Source organism: Alosa sapidissima, chromosome 8, assembly GCF_018492685.1.
Source record: "Alosa sapidissima isolate fAloSap1 chromosome 8, fAloSap1.pri, whole genome shotgun sequence".
Taxonomy (NCBI): Eukaryota; Metazoa; Chordata; class Actinopteri; order Clupeiformes; family Clupeidae; genus Alosa; species Alosa sapidissima.
Genome location: NC_055964.1, coordinates 10,052,124 through 10,071,381, shown reverse-complemented (window position 1 = coordinate 10,071,381; position 19,258 = coordinate 10,052,124). Strand labels below are relative to the sequence as shown.

General features: G+C 47.3%; 1 protein-coding gene across 7 annotated transcripts in view; it reads left to right on the top strand.

Moving 5' to 3' along the window:
* Nucleotides 1-19,258, top strand: part of LOC121715367 (tight junction protein ZO-2-like) — an 87,517-nt gene that overhangs the window by 48,001 nt on the left and 20,258 nt on the right. For all 7 annotated transcript variants that reach the window (XM_042101015.1, XM_042101016.1, XM_042101013.1 and 4 more), the window contains 10 exons: nucleotides 1,546-1,599; nucleotides 4,927-5,051; nucleotides 5,307-5,409; nucleotides 6,143-6,758; nucleotides 8,916-9,019; nucleotides 9,583-9,736; nucleotides 14,241-14,352; nucleotides 14,623-14,744; nucleotides 16,203-16,266; nucleotides 18,974-19,124. In XM_042101015.1, the coding sequence (XP_041956949.1) occupies nucleotides 1,555-1,599; nucleotides 4,927-5,051; nucleotides 5,307-5,409; nucleotides 6,143-6,758; nucleotides 8,916-9,019; nucleotides 9,583-9,736; nucleotides 14,241-14,352; nucleotides 14,623-14,744; nucleotides 16,203-16,266; nucleotides 18,974-19,124 (1,596 nt within the window). In that variant the 5' untranslated portion in view covers nucleotides 1,546-1,554. The remainder of the gene's footprint in view (nucleotides 1-1,545; nucleotides 1,600-4,926; nucleotides 5,052-5,306; nucleotides 5,410-6,142; nucleotides 6,759-8,915; nucleotides 9,020-9,582; nucleotides 9,737-14,240; nucleotides 14,353-14,622; nucleotides 14,745-16,202; nucleotides 16,267-18,973; nucleotides 19,125-19,258) is intronic.

The window sequence follows — 19,258 nt, the reverse complement described above, 5'->3', positions numbered from 1 at the left end:
TTTACAAGTTAGCAAGTGTGATATTTATCAGTGGAGACTGTTTTCAACACGTTTCATCCAGTCCTTCTAAGTGCAGAGTTCACAGGTGCTAGGCTAGCGCAAGTCATCAGTATGTGTTAGCCTGCCACTAAAAACAGTCTTACCCACTCCAAAGTACACCCGAGGCAAATTCCAGACAATCGATGTAAATGTCTGTGTTGATAGAATAGTGTTAGAAATAAAACTACCCTTGCATCGCATTGCAGTAGTTATACTTTGTTCCCTGAAGTTGGTAGTAGGCATACTGTATAAGCAACGGCAGCGGCGGACTGATATTACCTAGGCTACTACTAGGTATACCGATTGGAGTGCGCTTCTCTGTTTACTTTTTGGTGCAGTACTACTAACTGGAGCAAGTATAATTCCACTGCTGCTAAGAAACTAGTCCCTCAAAATGTAATGCGATCATTGAAATGCAAGGATAGAATAATGTTAGAAAAAAAACTATCAACACAGACATTTACATCGATAGTCTGGCGTTATAATTTATTTGCCTCGGGTGTACTGTGGAGTGGGTAAGACTGTTTTTAGTGGCAGGCTAACACATACTGATGACTTGCCCTAGCCTAGCACCCGCAAACCAAAGATTCTAGAGAATCTTTGCCGCAAACTCTGCAACTAGAAGGACTGGAGGAAACGTGAGGCAAACGGTCTCCACTGATAAATATCACACTTGCTAACTTGGAAATGAGGTCTAATGTCAAAATCCTGAACCACCCCTTTAACGACAAAAAGGGGAATTTATACATTATGTTACTTTTAAACTGGGTGTATCTCTCTTTCAACACTGGGCAGTAGGAGGCCAAACCTGTGGGTCAGTCCACACCAGGGACAGCTCCAACTCTCTTGGCCTCCACAGTGTGTTTTGTGGCTCCTACTCTTAATCCTGTTCCCGTCTTGGCGGCTGCTTAAATAATGACTCAGCAATGGCACCCACCTGGGCCTCCAACAAGCTAACAGGACAAACCTGTCTGAGACCGAGGGGACACGACCTCGATCCTCCCTCCACATCTCTGCAACACTAACACTACTACTACTGAATGCTAGTGGGGGTTAAAAACCTGTATGTCAGGTGCATCAGGAATGCGCCATGTTGCATGACGGTGAATAATGCTATATTCTGGAAGTGCGCATTCCTCTTGAGTACATTTTAAAATGAAAAGATTCAACAAGAGTCAACAGTGCCATGTTTACTATCCTGTCGGATGTCAAATTTGTCATACATTATGTAGTGAGCATATTCCGTCACAGGCAATGTTTGCTGGGGATCCTTAGTGTTCTTTGTGAATGTCTGTTGTTCTCCACCCTCTATATAAAAAGACAAACCCAATAAGGATGGCACGCTCTCTGTGCACTGATGCACTAAGTAAACAGGGTCCTGTCACCCTCCTGCCCCCTCTGTTTGCCTGCTGTCTCTAGTCAGAGACCAGTGTGGATGCATGCAAGTGCCCCCCTCCCAGCTCCTCCACTCACACATGCTCCATCTCCCCTCTTCTCTCCTCACAGAGCTCAGGAATGGAGGAGACAGTTTGGGAGCAGTTCACTGTGACGCTACAGAGGGTAAGTGCATCTCTGGATCTCTCTCTCTCTCTCTCCCTCTTTCTCCCTCTCTCTCTCTCTCTCTCTCTCTCTCCCTCTCTCTCTCTCGTTATCTTTCTCTCTCTCTCTCTTCTCTATAGCTGTTGTATCTTTAGCTTATCTCTCTTCCCATACATGTCTCTCTCTCTGTCCCACTCTCCCTCTCTCCGCTTCTCCCCACTCTCTCTTTTGTTTTTTTTTCTTTGTTCTTCCTGTTTTCCCTTTATCCCTTTGTCCCTGTGACTCTTGTTTTTGTAGTGCATGCCTCAGCACCTCACAGAAAAGGTCTGACTGGATGCTTCACCTCCCTCACAGACCTCTGGAGATGAGAGTTGATGCTCAGGTGGCGAGAAGCGCTCTCTCCCTCTCCCTCTCTCCCTCCCTCCCTCCCCCCCTTCCCTCTCTCCCTCTCTTCCTCTCCTTCCCTCATCGCCCCCACCCTCCAACCACTGGCCTTTAAATCGCCCGTTTGGCCGCCCGTGTATGGAGAGCAGGGCCAGGGAGCCACTATGAAATATCACTGTTTTAACAGTCGCCGGAGCTGGGTAATGTTTATGGGGCCGCCGGCGCTGGTTGCCAGGGGCCAGTTTGCGCTCGCTGTAAAGGTTGCCTGAATAACAGAGGGACCGATGGAGATTGATGGCCTGGATGCCAGGGGCGAGATGTGCCGTGCCTGCCGTTCAGTTAGTTAGTGTTGCTCAAAGCCGCATTCCCTACCCCCCCCCTCCCCTTCCTTACTATGTTTATCTATCTGTCTATGCTACGATAAAACTCAGAACAGCTTTGTTGGCCGGACTATACAGAATTCACCGCTGCCAAAGCAGCAGAATTTTTCTGTGGACCTGTTAGGTGAATAAATGGAGAAATGTAGCATATTCCAGTACAATGGGTGAGAGGAAAGTCAGAAGTGAGGCCAGTAAGGATACAGGCGGCGGCAGAGGAGGCCAAAGGGGGCTCACTGAGGCTTTGGCAGGAGGCTGCGCATTGTGTTGCCAGAAACAGCCACTCCTCCAGCGCTCCCCGGAGGTCTGAGAGCCTCCCAGTTCTCTTCGTTTACAGGAATACTGGGAGGGTCCCTCCTACATTCACAGCACATATTTTTCTGTAATCAGTTTGTTTTTTTGCAGTGCTTCAGGGCATCTGCTCTGTTGCTTGTCAGTGTTGAAGCACAGCCGATCCTCCACGGGTTGCCAGGTCTGTGAGTTACAGACGAATTCCTAAGATCAAGCTGTTCCTGTGAAATCTGTGTTTCTTCAGGGTGGTTCTTGGAATTCTTTTTGGTTGTTTTTGACCTGTCTCACTGGCTGTGCTTACATCTCGAGACTCACACACACACACACACACACACACACACACACACATACACACATACACACAGCCCATCTTTTTCATCACTGTGCTGATCTGGTCAACTGCTAAGCTTCTTATTGTTGTAAGCCATCAGAAGACCACAGGGCCAACGTCCACCACTGTTCCCCTCCACGTTGTGTTTAACCCCACACTGCTGCTACACTGTGCTACACGTCCCACTGCATCAGTCGTCTCCAGATAAGCACTCCACTCCAGAGCCACTCGCACCTCCCTCTCTCGCTCCTTCTCTCTCTGTACCTCTCTCTCTCCCTTCCCTCTCTCTCCTTCTCTCTCTCTGTCCCTTGCTCTCTCTCTCTCCCTCCTTCTCCCTCTCCTTCTCTCTCTTTGTCCCTCTCTCTCTCTCTCTCCCTCCTTCTCCCTCTCTTTCCCAGCAGCAGTAGCAGTGGTGATGAGTGTGAGGCCTGAGGGCCGTTCGTCTCTGTCCCACGGGCCCCTGCTGTCCTCCTTAAACAGCAGCCGATAAGCATCTGATTGAACACGAAGACGTAATGTGCTGTGCTGGGCCACAGGCATTTTTGGCTTTGTGTCTCCTCGTGCAACAGGAAGGCTACAGTTTACACAGAGGGCGCCCCTATGATCCTCCTTTTTTAATTCCACTGCTTATCAGAGAGATGGATGCTCAGGCCCCTGTTTGTTTGTGACAAACAGCCAGGCCTGTGCTGACCGCCCAGATGGTGGGACGAGATAAAGAGGAAGGGGGCAGCACAGGGTATCATGCTCAGATTGGGTTTGGAGGTGGTGGTGGTGGAGGTGGAGGGTGATGGTGTCTGCCTGCCTTGCGTTCATCTCCTCTCACAGCTGCCACTTATGTAGTCCACCCGCGCGGTGTCATTTTTCTGTGTCAATAACAAGCCTGCTGCAACCTTGGAAGGCGATGGCCATAGCCATCCAGCGCCTGTGTGTGTGTGTGTGTGAGTGTGTGTATGTTTGTGTGTGTGCTCCCGCCTGTCTGTGGTGGTCTCTGTCAGGTCAAGTGTTTATTTATTTATCGTCTTTTTTTTTCTTTTCGCGAAATGATGCATGTCTAGCCACTGGTGAAACATCATGCGTCTGCATCTGCATGGAGGTTCCCCGCTCTCACTCTCGTGGTTGACATCCTGTTTAGTCAGTCCACCCCAAGGCTGACCTATACACACACACACACACACACACACACACACACATACACACACACACATACACACACACACACACACACACACACATACACACACACACACACCCACTTACTCTCTTCCTCCCTTTCTCTCTCTTCCTCTCTATTAAGAAATGAGTCACGTCCAGCTGAGAGGTGTTTGGCGGTGGATGTAATCTGGTAGAGAGGGGGGAGGGTGAGGGGAGGGGTGAGGAGGAAGAGGAGGTGTGGGTCTCTGAGGTCTCCTGAAGGCCTCTGCACTTCACCTGTGCATTGTGATGTATGAGTCTATCATGAGAAAACACATTAGCAGACCTCTGGCAAAGAGAGCAATTCCTTTCTCCCTCTTTCTCCCTCCTTTTACTCTCTATACTCCTCTCTCCCTTTCCCTCACTTCCCCTCTGTCACTCTCTTTCTATCCTTCTATTCCTTCTCTACATCCCTCTTCTTACATCTCATTCAGTCCCCCACGTTTTAATGAAGTCACTTTATTCTCCGTCTCTCACGCTCTCCACTGATGTCGGTCTTTCTTTATCCATTCATTTCCACACTTTCAATGAATCACTCTTTTCCTCTCTCATCATGCACCTTCCCCCCTCTGCTCTCTCTGGCTTTCATTTTCTCTCCCTTCGCTCTCTTTCTCTGTCTCTCTTATTCATCCTCTCTCTCTCTCTCTCTCTCTCTCTGTCTCTCACTTGCTTTCTCTCTCTTTTTCTCTCTTTCTTTCACTCTCTTATTATCTCTCTCTCACTCTCTCTCTCTCTCTCACACACACACTATAATGTTACTTGTTTGCCATTCAGGACTCCAAGATGGGCTTTGGGATTGCAGTGTCTGGGGGCCGAGACAACCCAAATGCAGACAGCGGGGAGACGTCCATCATCGTGTCTGATGTTCTGCAGGGGGGTCCGGCCGACGGCCTACTCTAGTACGTTATGGCCTTGTCTGCCTTCCGCTTTTGGACTTTGCTAGAGAGCCAGAGCATGTTGGTTGCCAGAGACAATATTTCCTATTTGCCACATGCTAAGTACATTAAAGCATTAAATATTAGCATTGCTATATACTGCTAATACACATTGGTATTGCCTATGCCTCTTTTGTATGTTGCATTAGGCTAAGCGTCCATATAAAAGCAGGTGTAATGAATACTGTTTTTCTGTCTTTCCTCTTTTGTTGTTGACAGTGAGAGCGACCGTGTTGTTCAGGTCAATGCCATCCCCATGGATAATGTGCCTCATTCCTTTGCAGTGCAGCAACTCAGAAAATGTGGGAAAGTGGCCAAGATTGTGAGTATTGTTCTTGTTTGGCCAGAAGGGAGGGAGACCTCTCTGCTCTCTCCTGCACTTGACAGTTTTGACAGTCTTAAACATGTTGTTATAACCTATGCAGAAAAATGCCTTTAGACCGTAAAAAAAAAAAAAAGCTTTTAATTAAATCGGCACCATTGATTACATCATTATGATTTGTAGTGTTTGATGCCTTGTGTTGACATTGCTGTGTTTTTAATGCTAACAATATTGTTACTATAGTAGTGGCAAACAAATCTTCTTCACTGTTGCTGGCAGTCTTTCGGAGTCACAAAAATATATTTTTGTTCACGTCAAAGTTAGTTTGCACAGATATATCACACCTTCATTTTCAGCAGTAATTGCAGTTGTCAGGCGATATCCTGTTGGTAATGTATTGGCTGTCTCCCCATAAGTAGAAATCAGGCTTGCCACCCCACCATGCCTCCTGCTCCTGCTGCAGGTCAGGCCTGCGGAGATTAAAAGATGCCCCCGGGCCTTTAATCTCTGTACCGTGTAATGTTACGTGAAGGTTACCCGACTGAACCATGGCATGAGCCGCAGATATCCGCTGCGGATCAGGTGCTAGCTTTAATCCACTTGTCTCTTCCCTCTCTCTCTCTCTCTCTCTCTCTCTCTCTCTCTTCCCTCTCTCTCTCACTCTCACTCTCTTTCTCCCTCTCTCTCACTCATTCTCTCTCTATCGCTCTCTCTCTCTTCTCCCTGCCCCTAGACGGTGAAGAGACCCCGCAAAGTCTCCGTCCACCCCCTGAAGCGCCCCCCATCCCCGGGGCAGGACAGCCGCATCTACAACAGCTCCGGCTACTATGATGACGGCAGGAGCGTCCACAGCACCGGTGACAATGACCCCGGCTGGCAGGGAGGGAGGAGCAACAACGGCGGCCTCGGCTACCCCCGCGAGCGCGACCACAGCCTGGAGAAGAGCCGCAGCGGTGGTGGGGGCAGCGGCTTCCTGGAGCCCGACTACGACCGCGGGTACCGGCGCGAACCCAGCAGGGGGCGCAGTGCCGAACGGTCGCCCAGCCCCACCGACCGCGGCTACCGACGGGACGGCAGCCGGGGACGGGCCCTCGAGAGGGGCCACAGCCCGGAGCCGCGCTACCAGCGGGAGCGCAGCCGGGGCCGAGGCAGCCCTGGAGGTGGTGGTGGTGGAGGAGGAGGGCTGGGCTATGAGACACGCCGGCACGAGCCACGGGACGAGAAGGTGACACGCAGCCAGAGCAGGGACCGGCTTCACGAGCCCTCGCCGGCTCTCAGCCGCCGGAACCAGCTGGAGCCGCTGGACAAGCCCGTCAACGTTCTGCTAGTCAAGAACCGGTCCGATGAAGGTAAGCGCAGAACAACACTCATATGCTACATCTATACTATTTTGTTTTCATTTAAAAAAAAAAAAAGAAATCAGAAAGGGGGCAAACACTTTTTCACACCACTGTAGTCTTAGAACAATAAAAGAAGACGTGTAAACTACATCTAAGGACATCAGAGTATAGACAGGCATAGAAAAAGCCATATTGCCTTCTCTTTGTGCTGGAGTTAATAAAGGGTTACCTCACGCAGTTTCTTCCAGCTGTGCCTTCTCTGTGTGGGAAAGGCTCTATATGGCTTTGTAGAGCACGTTGTCTTGCCAAAGGGCGAGCATTAAGGCCCTGAAGAAGACACAGGACCACACAGTCTGTGTCTGGGTGTTGAACGGGTCTGAACTTGTTCCTGATGACATGTTGTGGAAAAGCTCCCCTCACGCTGGCCCTCCCACTGTGCTCTCCAGAGAATGAAATTATTAAAATTTCCCTCGGGATGACTAAAGTATCTATCTATCTATCTATCTATCTATCTATCTACCTGTGCACACACCTTGGAAACTAGATGATAATGATGGTGGTAGTTGTGAATAGTAGCAACCAAAGTCTGAAGTACCATCACAGAGGCTAGCTAATAGCAGAGCCCGTTTACATTCTCTGCTACTAGTGTTTCTTAATGCAGCTTCTTCTGCTGTGTAACGTAGTTAGCGTTAATCTTTTCACAACAGCGACACCTCTGTTCAGGAGAATATTGCAACTAGTGTCGTGACCACGACGCGCGAGTATAAATGGTTACGGCGCTTCTGTGATGTCACATTGTCGCGCTACAGGTCGGGTGCGTCGAGTATGTGGCGCACTTAATACGGCTGCTCCTTGGTCTTTAAGGAAAGTCAACCTGCTCATTTGGAAAACAAACCCCGGAGGCCATCTTTAAAAGTTATGCATGGCCTCGGAATTGGGTGCAACTAATGATAGACATAAAGGACTTTATTTAAGCCCTGCAAATGTGCATCTTGAGATGTTTATTATCGGACCGGGGTTATAAATTATGGTCAGGATATTAGAGGAGATTGTGCTCTTGCTGTCACAGATAGCGGGCTGTGCTCAGAAGCGGCTCTACTGTAGCTATGCCCTTGCTGGATCAGTTTCAGAGTCGAACAGGGTCAAACTGCTGTCAATGGTCATTTGAGTTTAAGTTCTGTTGTTTGGCTCTGAAAAGTTAGTCACACTTTGGAGGCTCTCTCTTTTTTCTGCCCTCTATTTGTCCACCCCTCTCTCTTCTTCTCTCTTTTCCTCTCTTCTTCTCACCTCTCTCAACACCATGGGATTTTTGATCATATGAACAAAATGGTTTCTTAATCAGATTGAGTTTTGGCGTCTCGAGCCAAGACGTTGCACAGTGATGACTGTTGAGCCTCCTCTTACGATCTGGTCACAACCAGTATCTCCTGGCAGGCCTCATCATAATCACATTGGGATCAAAGTGGTCAAAGTCACCCACACACATGAAATTAAAGGCTAGAGGTAAGACACCAGATGTCAGGAGGACATACAGTACACAACAAACACATTTCCTCAGGAGAGGTCATTTATTTTCCGTGGTTGTTCTGTGCCAGATTTGAATACTTAATTCAAGTACTCTGGTCATTTGTTTTTATTTGATGCATAAAGAATCTAATATCCCACATTCACCACAAGGAGAGATCCATTCAGTGTGTAACCCCCCTCACCACAAAAAAGTGGTCGTTGCTGTGGTTGGTTAGTCGATTATGCTTTCTGATTGGCACAGCTGGGTCAATAGTTGGTGGAACATTGTCCGGAAATGCTCCGGCCTGGGGCGGGTTTAGAAAGAGTTAGCTCTGGGTCAAGGGCACTGTGGTAGGGGACAGTGGCGTGCCAGCAGCCCTGTTGACTCACCAGTCTCTGTGGTCTCTCTTTCCCTCTCTCCATATTTCTCTCTCTCTCTCTCTTTCCCTCCCTCCCTCTCTCTCTCTCTCCCTCTGTATTTCTCTATCTCCTTCTCTCTCTCCTTTTGTATTTTTCTCTCTCTCTCTATATATATATATTTCTCTCTCTCCCTCTGTATTTCTTTCTCCTCTGTATTACTCTCTCTCTCCCTCTCTCCTTTTGTATCTCTCTCTCTCGCTCCTCTGTATTTCTCTCTCTCTCTCTCCCTCTCCGTAACAGAGTATGGCCTCCGCCTGGGCAGCCAGATCTTCATCAAGGAGATGACCAGCACAGGATTGGCTGCACGAGACGGGAACCTGCAGGAGGGTGACATCATCCTCAAGGTGCTGCTCTTTGGCCTGGTTATCTATGAGAAACAGTCTATGACTTGCTGTGTATGAATGCTCAAAGTTTGATTTTTACATGGGATTGAAATCAAAATGGCCAGATTTTGCTATGCTGATCCACAGAGTATTTCAGCCAGGAAGCAAAACCAGTAATAAATTAAATCAGATCACTATGTAAAAATTGGTAAGCACTTCTAGTAACAGTCCAGTGCTTCAGGGAGAGGACCGGTCAGATCACCGGAGCACACAGATATTTAGGTTGCTTATTTTTTTTATGTTAGAACAGTGCAGCAAATGACCAAAATTACAGTAGGGTTACATCTTCATCAGAGTCCACCACATTGAAACGTTATTCATGTGCTGCACCGTGTTGGAATAAAAATAAGCAACCTAAACATCTGTATGGGCAAAGATGGCAGCTTTGGCTCCTTTTTGAAGGCGAACTTCAGAAATCTATTGGTGTTTGCACAGCTGTAAACTAGCCTGCATAGTCAGTGTTCCCTGGCTCGTCCAGCTGTCCCTTAATTTGCGTGTCCTCCTCCTCGTTCACCTCTCTGCAGATTAACGGAACCGTCACAGAGAACTTGTCGCTGAACGACGCGGGGAAGCTGATCGAGAAGTCGCGTGGCAAGCTGGAGCTGGTGGTGCAGCGTGACCGCAGTCAGATCCTCATCCGCATGCCCGCGCTGGTGGACAGCGACTCCGAGCCGGATGGTGAGTACGACTGATGGGGCCCTGTCTACTCCCACCCACCCCACCCACCCCACTCCACCACCATTCCTCCACCCCAAAACCACCCACCCCAACCACCCACCAGCCAGGCATCCTCCCCACCTGCCCGTGCCTTAACCCCAGGGTTGTCTCAATGTCAGGACTGCAGCCAATCAGGCCACCACCCACCCCAGAGCCGCTGACGCAGGCTCCCCCTGTCCCTGGATGTTTGCGTTCAAGCATGAGACTGTTAATCACAAGCCAATAGGAGTACCAATTGGCTGGGATCGATGACTTTAACAGAGTGTGCATATCTGTGCTAGGATTAAGCTCGGAACTAATTGCTCTCAGTCACATGCAGTGTGTCAATTATTTTTGTGTGGCTGGAATGATGAAGCATCAAATCTTATGATGGTATTATTAATTATGTCATACTCTTGGTGGCATTGTCCAATGGCATTATTCCAACTCCTTTCAAACACCTGAGGTTTATGTTACAACACTGTTGAAATCAGCACAAAAACAGTAGATGGTCAAACTAGGATAATATCTCTCTGTTAGCTAATTTTCCAACATGGAATAACAGGACATTACTTGTCTCATGACTGTAATGGAGAGAGCAATTCATTCGTACCTACGAGAAATCCTATTTCTGTGTTCTTTTTTACAGATAATATGTCATACTTTTAGCTGAAGGACTGCAGAGACGCAACAAAAAGTTTGGTTGCCCCCTAATCTTTATATAAAAAAATGACAGTGCCACAACAGTTGTAAAACTTTCACATTTTGCACCTCTATTTTCCTAACGTCTAATTATAAATACTCCTCTCACTAAATAAACAAAACATTTTATGCACCTCTTTCTGTATTGTGTGTGATTTATTTAATCAGGTTGAATAATGCCAATGGAACAAACTAGTTTGATGAGTTAGATGAGTATAGTATCCTATACATTATGCTATTCAGATACACATTATGACAGTATGAACTATTCTGTGCCACTTTCATAAACCAGTTGTTGTACCTACTGTATGTATATCTTGATCACATTAATTTGATTATGTTCCCAGAAGCATTAAGTCTTATGTTTGTGTGACTTCAAGCTTGGTAGTCAACTTAAGTTATTGTATTGTGGTTCCCAAAAAGGGAACTGATCCTTTAATTCCAAATGCAGAGAATTCAATGAAAATCCCTGGTTTTAAGTAGGTAAGCTCTGTGAATCTTCGTGCTAACATACTAATGCATTGTACCACACACCATGCTTCCGTTATAGATAAAAAAGCAGTAAATATGTTTTTTTTTTTAAAGCCACTCATTTAGTCCCAACATACAGTTGATGCTTTTGTCTTGCTCTAAGTCCCACATAGATTTCCATCCACTCATCCTCTCTTTATGGTATTACTGCATGCTGTTGACGTCCTGTCAGCAGCTCAGCCACCCTTATTTATACCAACACAGCCCGTGCTCTACTCTCCTTTATTGGCTTATTGACATGTAGGCAAACCCTGTACCAGTGTCTCTCCACACCACCCTTTTCAGTCCACTCTGAGTGCCTGTAGACTAGTGTGTTCCTATTCCGTGCCTCTCTCTCCCTGTCTCCATCAACCCCCCCCCCCCCCCCCCCCACACACACACACACACTCTATTTACCATCTTCACTGTGTTGAAAAGCTGTTCAAAAAGGTCCCATATTTCATTTATATGTTGTGTGACTTGGAGCGGTGACAGTAAGTGCCAGGCTGGCTTTTTTTCCTCCCCTGTGCTGCTGCTGGCATTGTTCACTGTTGACGGCACACTAGCGCTGTCTGCCTGCCTCCTCCTCCTCCTCCTCTGGTGTTTATCCAGTGAGTGGACTCCATTTGCACAGTGGCAAATGAAGAGGCGGGCACGTCGGCGCACTAACTGAACACGCGCGTTGCCATAAACGGATTGTGCCAAGCTGCGGAAATGGGCAGAGGGACGCAGTAAGCGAGCCACTGGGCAGTGACAAGCCGCGGCCGTGGCTGTGGCGGAGAGGAGGAGGTTTGGCCACGCTGCCTCCGCTTGCCGTTAAAGGCAGGACTGGGATGGATCTGGCGAGCGTGGCCGGAATGTCTGATGTGGCTGTCTGCCCCTCGACCTCCTAATCTGGTGATCTAGATGAGATTGTCATGCGCTGATAATCTGTAACAGAACACATCTCAGAGCTGCCCTGCTCTGCCTCCCGTCCACCCTGCGGCTCTCTCCTCTCCTCTCCTCTCCTCTCCTCTGATGCTTATCACAGAGGGATGCCTTTGATGTAGTTTGGGGAAAGAGAAGTGTGTATTAACTTCCACTGTGGGCCTACATGTGTATGTGTGTGTGTGTGTGTGTGTGAGAGAGAGAGAGAAAGAGAAAGAAAGAGAGGGACAAAGAGGATTCACTTGTCACATTAGTATATAATTTACATTTCCCTTTTCCTCTTTTCTTCCCTTCCTCTCTCCCTGTTCCCTTCTCTCTCTCTCTCTCTCTCTCTCTCTCTCTCTCTCTCTGCTCCCCCCCTCTCTCCTCTCTTCTACCCTATGGGTGGGTGTGTTGTCAGTATGCTGCTTGAGGCATCCACATCACCCAGAGGACATGTTGTGTTGTGTCTGGGCCAGGCTTTAGGAGCAGTCTGCAAGAAGCATGTCCTCCCCCACTACAGGCCCACTGTAATTTCATCTTCTCTCTCTCTCTCTTTCTCTCTCTCTCTCACTCACTCACTCACTCACTCACTCTCTCACTCTGTCTGTCTGTCTGTACTCTGTCAAATCCCCCAGTTTGGTTTGGTTTGGTTTTAGCAGCTGCCATCCAGCCCATGCCACCCCACCCCCCTGCAACATCACCACCACCACCACCACTTAAAGTGGCATCTGGCAACTTCAAACAGGCGCTCAGCCACTCCCAACTCCCTCCCTAAAGACAGACTTTTTGCCCCTTCTGTTGTTAATGTTGTTGTTGCTTCCCATCTATATTTACACACTGCTGGTGGCCAATCAGTGTCTCAGGATTTAACCCCTTCGCTCACCCTACACTGCCACTGTAAGAGTTTGACTCTTCCTCGTACACAAACTCACATATACAGTCTGTATGAATCCGCGGTATGTCATGATCCTGTAACTGGAGTTTATTGTAGATTTGCAGAAAAGGCACGCTGGTCGTCTGGTTCCACCCGTCACCCAGAAGAGCTAAGGAGTTTAATTTAATGCATCGGATCTAAGGATCTAAGCATACTCTATACACTCACCAACCACCACAGTAACTCTCTCTCCTCCTCCGTCTGTCTGTCTGTCTGTCTGTCTGTCTGTCTGTTTGTCTGTCTGTCTGTCTTTCTGTGTATCGTTAATGTGGAATCTTCTTTCTGGCTGTCACTGATTTGGGAAAGGTCTCTCCTAGTGATATATTTATCTGTGAACCAATTAACAGACATTGTGTTTAATGAACTGTCCTGGAAAAAGAATGGCTTTGTCACTACAGCTCAGAATTCACTGTAGCTATGAACAACTGAAGTACAATTTTTCAGTTGGTTATTAGTCAACCACAAATACCCTCTCAATAAACATTAGTGGCCGTGTCGAATTCACAGTGCACCAATTGCTGCCAGCCTTTGCTTTTCACGCTACTGTCACATACATGCAGGTGGGCTTCACACAGCGTGTTGCTTTGAGCATCTGGCAAGGTGTTTTGCCAGGACAGTTCACAGAAGCACCTTGTCTCTCTCTTTTATCTCACCTGGGTCTGCGCTCAGCACCAGCTGAAGGACTCACTCTACTCCCTGCAGGCTTCCCCTCTCTCTCTCTCTCACACTTACCCCACACTCTCCCTCACACACTCTCCGTCACCCCACCCTACCGCACCCCACCCTAGCTCACCCACGCTGCTCTGTTCTGCCTCATTATAACCTCACAGCTCCTAGTCTGAACCCCTCACAGCCTGGGCATAAAACAACACGTTTTTTACACACACACACACACACACACACACACACACACACACACACACACACACACACACACACAATCTCAGTTTTTCTCCTTTCGCCTGGAAATGCTCTGGACTACAAGATCAGTGCAGTTCCTTTATGCCTTCTACAAATTGTAAAGACCATAACCATATTGTCCTTGAAAAAGGGACTCCACATAAGAATATCCTTACAGATTCTATTTGATCCTTTTTCTGAAATGCCTAACCTGATGAATGTTCATTGTCACAACCTTTGTCAAGAGTCAGGGCCTGGGCAGACTCGGAGCTGCCGTCGAACCACATAACCCTCCTGACTTTCATTGCTGGGGTTGTATGTGTTATAACGGGGCAGATCCTTTCAAATTAACTTTTGTGTCGACGCCAACACTCTGGGGCTCTGTCTGGGTGCTCTCGGGACTTCAGAAATGGGGCTCTCTTTCTTCTGGGCTTCATCTTTTGGGGGGGGGGGGGGGGGTGACACAGATGAGCCTGTGAGCCCATGGGCTGGTCGCTGACGTTGTCCTGTGTTGTCTGTCTCTGCTCCCAGACCTGTCTGAAATCGAGTCGTACCACTCCTACTCCCCGCAGGATGACCAGAGGTCCAGGCAGTCGGACCTCTCGTCCCACTCCTCCAACGAGACACCACGGGAAAACACCAGGTACAGTATGTTACTCAGACTTACAGGATAGCTGAGATTGCTTTTAGTTTTAATCTCAGCAAAATCATGTTTTTAGGAGCGGTTTAAAATACAGCGATGGAAAGCATCAATTCCAGAAGAAGGAATTGAACACTTGAACAATTTGGTTCAATGCTGTTTTTATGCATGAAAATCAGCCATAGCATCCCTTAAACCTTTGCAAGCTCACACATGATTATCTGCCCTTGTTTTTGACTCACTGTTGTATGTCATGTTGCTGGCATTTTTCAGGGAAGATCCCACCACTAGAGTGACAAAGATGGCTGCCATGGGCTCACCCTTCAGAATCCCAGAGATCCTTCCCCCACCACAGGAAGAGCGGGAAGAAGAGCCCCCTGTAGAAGAACCACCAGGTAGGTCTCACAGAGCCTAGGTGATCCCAGTCGAACCTGTTAGCAAATTTGAATTTGCTCTGCAGGTCAGTCTGGAATGAAGCCCATTGACACCCATTGACACCCATTTCCGAACTTGCCATTTTACGACTTCCAGGGATTTAACCAGCAGTGAATTTAAACCTAAATTGGTGCATTAAACTCTCAACCAAATTGTTTCAGAAGTGCAGCAAACACATCTTTCTTGTAAACGAAGATTTTAACCCTTATAATGGTGCTATCCATTTGGCTCAGACTGCTCAAGCTGTGTGCGTGAACGTGACGTAATTGCCTGGCTTGTAGCACTTAAGCGTTCCAGTTTGTCTTTGTGGGAAAGAACATGGACGCCACCAGGGCAGCGGCCTCGGTAGTGCTGGACGCTTGCCTAGAACACGAAAGCAAGTTTGTGGCTCATCTAAACAAGCTACGGGATGATTCACACTTGCATTCATATTCCAGCTTCATCACACTTACCACTTTAATTTCAACAAGTGCTGTCGTTTTTCTCGAGCCATGAGGGGCAGTCGGTGGCTAGCAGAAGCCGGTTAGCAGTCGTAGGCTTGTTATTCGAAAACAAAACGTTACATTGTATTGCATGCACAGTGCAATTAAATGGTGACCGGATTAAAGTAAGTAAGTAATGTAAAGTGTGTAAGAGAATTTAAAATCAGCATTAAATCGACCAACGTAGTACAAATACAAAGAAAATACATCTCAACTTCAGCAATTATGGGCGCAGCCATCTTTGTTTTCACCTTGCACGATCAGCTCGGTGCACCCTCAGGAGTGCCCCACAGTCGGAATTCCGACCAAAGGGGTGTCTCGGTGAAATAGCTGGAAGATTTACACTTTCCAATTCGTGCGGGGGATTTTCAATACAAATGGATAGACCCATAAGGTGTTCAGGTCTGTGGGAACCGTTTCCAATGTTTGCTAAAAGAAACATTATGCTATTTATTATTTTTTTCAAACTCAGATTCATTGGCCTTGGCTAATTTTCTGTGAAGAATATAAAAATAACTTATTTTCAATGATTGCAAACGGTAACCCCCCCCCACCCCACCCCCAACACGTACACACACACATAAATATTACATATTGAGATACAGTGATCTCACAGGGGTAAATGGCAAATATTAACCATAAATTATATCTATCTCAATGGTATCATTGGTAATTGAGCTAAAGTAAAAATCTGATTTTTACATAAATTGTTATGGCTGGATTTGGTGATTCGGAAACACATGAATGGGCTCCTTTCCATACTGACCTGCAGAGCAAATTCAAATTTGCTAACAGGTTCGTCTGGGATCATCCATATTTGTTTCCAAGTGGTAAATACATTTGGGGATGATGTGATTCCTTGCTAATGACATAGCCATGGGCGTCATTGCTTCAGCGGCTCTCACACACACTCAACCATTGTTCTGTTACACGCAGCTGCCGTGAAGACGACTCCTAAGATCCTGCTGCGGCCAGACCCAGAGGATGAGGCTGTCTATGGGTGAGTGTGTGTGTGTGTGTGTGTGCGTGTGTGTGTGTGTGAGTGAGCGCACACGGACCCCCCTCTGTGCCAAACCCCATGCGTCCTTTACCCCTCGCTACCTGCCTCCATCAAAGGCATTATGAATGAGTATCAGAGAATTGCACAGCGTGCTTGCTTCAGGTCACTGCATTATTCTGCAATGCAATGCTGAGTGTTGTGGGTGGGCGGGTTGTTAAAAGTATACCTATGGGGATTGGATTGATTATATTGGAACTCTCCTGAGAGGGGGCGGGAGTACATAAATCTGTGTGTGTGAGTAAGTGTGTGTGTGTGTGTGTGTGTGTGTGTGTGTGTGTGTGTGTGTGTGTGTGTGAGTAAGTGTGTGTGTGAGTAAGTGTGTGTGTGTGTGTGTGTGTGTGTGTGTGTGTGTGTGTGTGTGAGTAAGTGTGTGTGTGAGTAAGTGTGTGTGTGTGTGTGTGTGAGTAAGTGTGTGTGTGTGTGTGTGTGTGTGTGTGTGTGTGTGTGTGTGTGTGTGTGTGTGTGTGTGTGTGGTTGTATCGTGGTGTAGCGCCCCAGTCTGCCCCCCCATCCCCATCCCCTCCTCTGGTTACTCCTCTCTCCACTCCTCCATCGGTCTTTTAATCGGCCCGCCGCTCCCCTCGTCCATATCATGAGCCGCACACCGCCTGATGACACCGGCCACTGGGAGGGGGCTGATCTCTGAGTCCTGCTACTGATACAGTTGATGGGGCTCCTTGGTGTGTGTGTGTGTGTGTGAGAGAGAGAGAGAGAGAGAGAGAGAGAGAGAGAGAGAGAGAAAGAAGGAGAGAGAAGGAAATAGTATGCACTGAGAAGCAGTAGTATCCCCTCTAATTAAGGATGTAGACAAAGTGGAAAGGTGGAGGGGAGATTGACTTTGCTCACACTGCGACATCCACACCAATTCTCTCTCTCTCTCTCTCTCTCTCTCTCTCTCTCTCACACACACACACAGACAGACAGACACACACACACTCAGTCAGATAAGCCTCCAACCTGACTGTCTGTTTCCCCCTCTGCTACATGGTTTTTGTATCCACCAGTGTCCGCGGTGTCAACAAAAGCAGTATCAACATGCACACACTGTGGATGTACAGTTTGTTCTGTGTGTTCGGTGCTGTCTGAGCCACAGTAAAGCCTGGCCTGGATAGATAGTGTTACAGAATGAGAGATCCTGTGAATTGGGTTACATTGGACTGCGATGATGCAGGATCAAAATGCTGACTCTGTTTTTTTCCCCCCTCTGGAACTCACTGGTTGTGGTCGGTACCTCAGGGCAGAGATGGGGGAAGGAGATAGGGGAGACGCTTGGGCCAGGCTGTCACAAGGAGGGGAGGACAGGGAAGTTTTCAGATAAGAAATGTACTGACAGAGAGAATTATAGATATTCTCTCTGCTCTTCTCACATCTCCCTTCATCACTCTCACCATCTCTCTCTCTCTCTTTCTGTCTGTCTGTCTCTCAATTTACTTTAATTTAATCTGACTCAAAGTGCTTCATTGGCATGATACGTAAGGCATTTGTATTGCCAAAGCAGTCAGGCGAAGAATGTGGAATGCAAAGTGCAATATGTCTGTGTGTAGACTTAACTACATAAAATGAGCAGGCTATTGTGTGAAACAAACAGCCCGATTCTTCCATAGTGACACTCAGTTAAACCCCCTTACTCCTAGTTGGTTAACCCACCTCATCCTTCCTTCAGGCCTGTAGGCCGAACACTGTGACGGTGAAGTTCTAGAAGGGCGAGTCTGCAGAAAGCGCACGCTGTGCATTGCAGGATTTATTGAGCATTCATTTAATCAAGTAAATGGCACTAGTCAGCGCCCTCCAATCTTAATTTGTGGTGCCCACAATATCATTCAATTACAGGTGCAGTTGAATAGGGTCAACTGACGACAACATTAAAAGGAATCAAAAGATTAGCGATCATGAAATAATACAACACATGATATTAAGATGTCAACAAACAGGAAGATAAAGCAGGGCAGTACCGGTAATTCTACTCCAACTAACTTGTGCAGCTAAACTGACAGATTTAATACTCTATGTACCCTTTCAAGAGAGTTCCATTATCAGCATCATAGTTGGCCCCACAAGACTTCCTTTTTAACATTCCATATGTTATCTTAATGCAGAGGAAGTAGATTGGGGCCCAAATAGAACATTCAAGCATTGTTTTTGTTTTTATTGATGAAAGGGTCTATAGGGATGTGGATGAAAAAGCAAATGTAACGAATAAAAAGGTAAACAAAAATAGAAGTTACTTTCGACATAGTTCTAAGAAGCAGAACTTCTGTCTGAATACTGGTTCTATATTGTTTCTAAAAGCTTCTCCTATTGATGCATTTAACTGCAATCTAGACTACACTTGCTTTTCTACAGCAGACATTTTTTTCTTACCGCAAAATAGATGTGCATGGTTTTCATACATTTGCTGCAATACTTCTCTTCCCATGTTTTTGCGTGTTACAACCACTTTTCCTTCAACCTTCCCATATGCATATGCATGAGTAAGACAGCTCTGCTGTGGTTCATTCAGGTGCGTACTGTTTGTACATGGGATGCCATGGTTTACGGTGCACTTATCAACTAAACAAAGCATGAAACAGGAGCTAATGGCTGGTACATTAGTTCCTCTGTGTTACCCTGTAGCTGGTGAACCCACTTTTCCTCCTCTCTCACCTAGGTCAAACACTGTGATGGTGAACTTCCAGAAGGGCGACAGCGTGGGCCTGAGGCTGGCGGGGGGGAACGACGTGGGCATCTTCATCGCTGGCGTGCAGGACGGCAGCCCTGCTGAGGAGGAGGGCCTGCGCATCGGGGACCAGATCCTGAAGGTAGCGCACACACAGAGTATCCACAGGGTCTTAACTTAAACATCTTAAACTGAAATCATTTAAATCCACAGAAACCCTGGTACAGCCCAACACAAAACTCCACCACTGAGTTCCCTCCTACAATAGCTTCCACA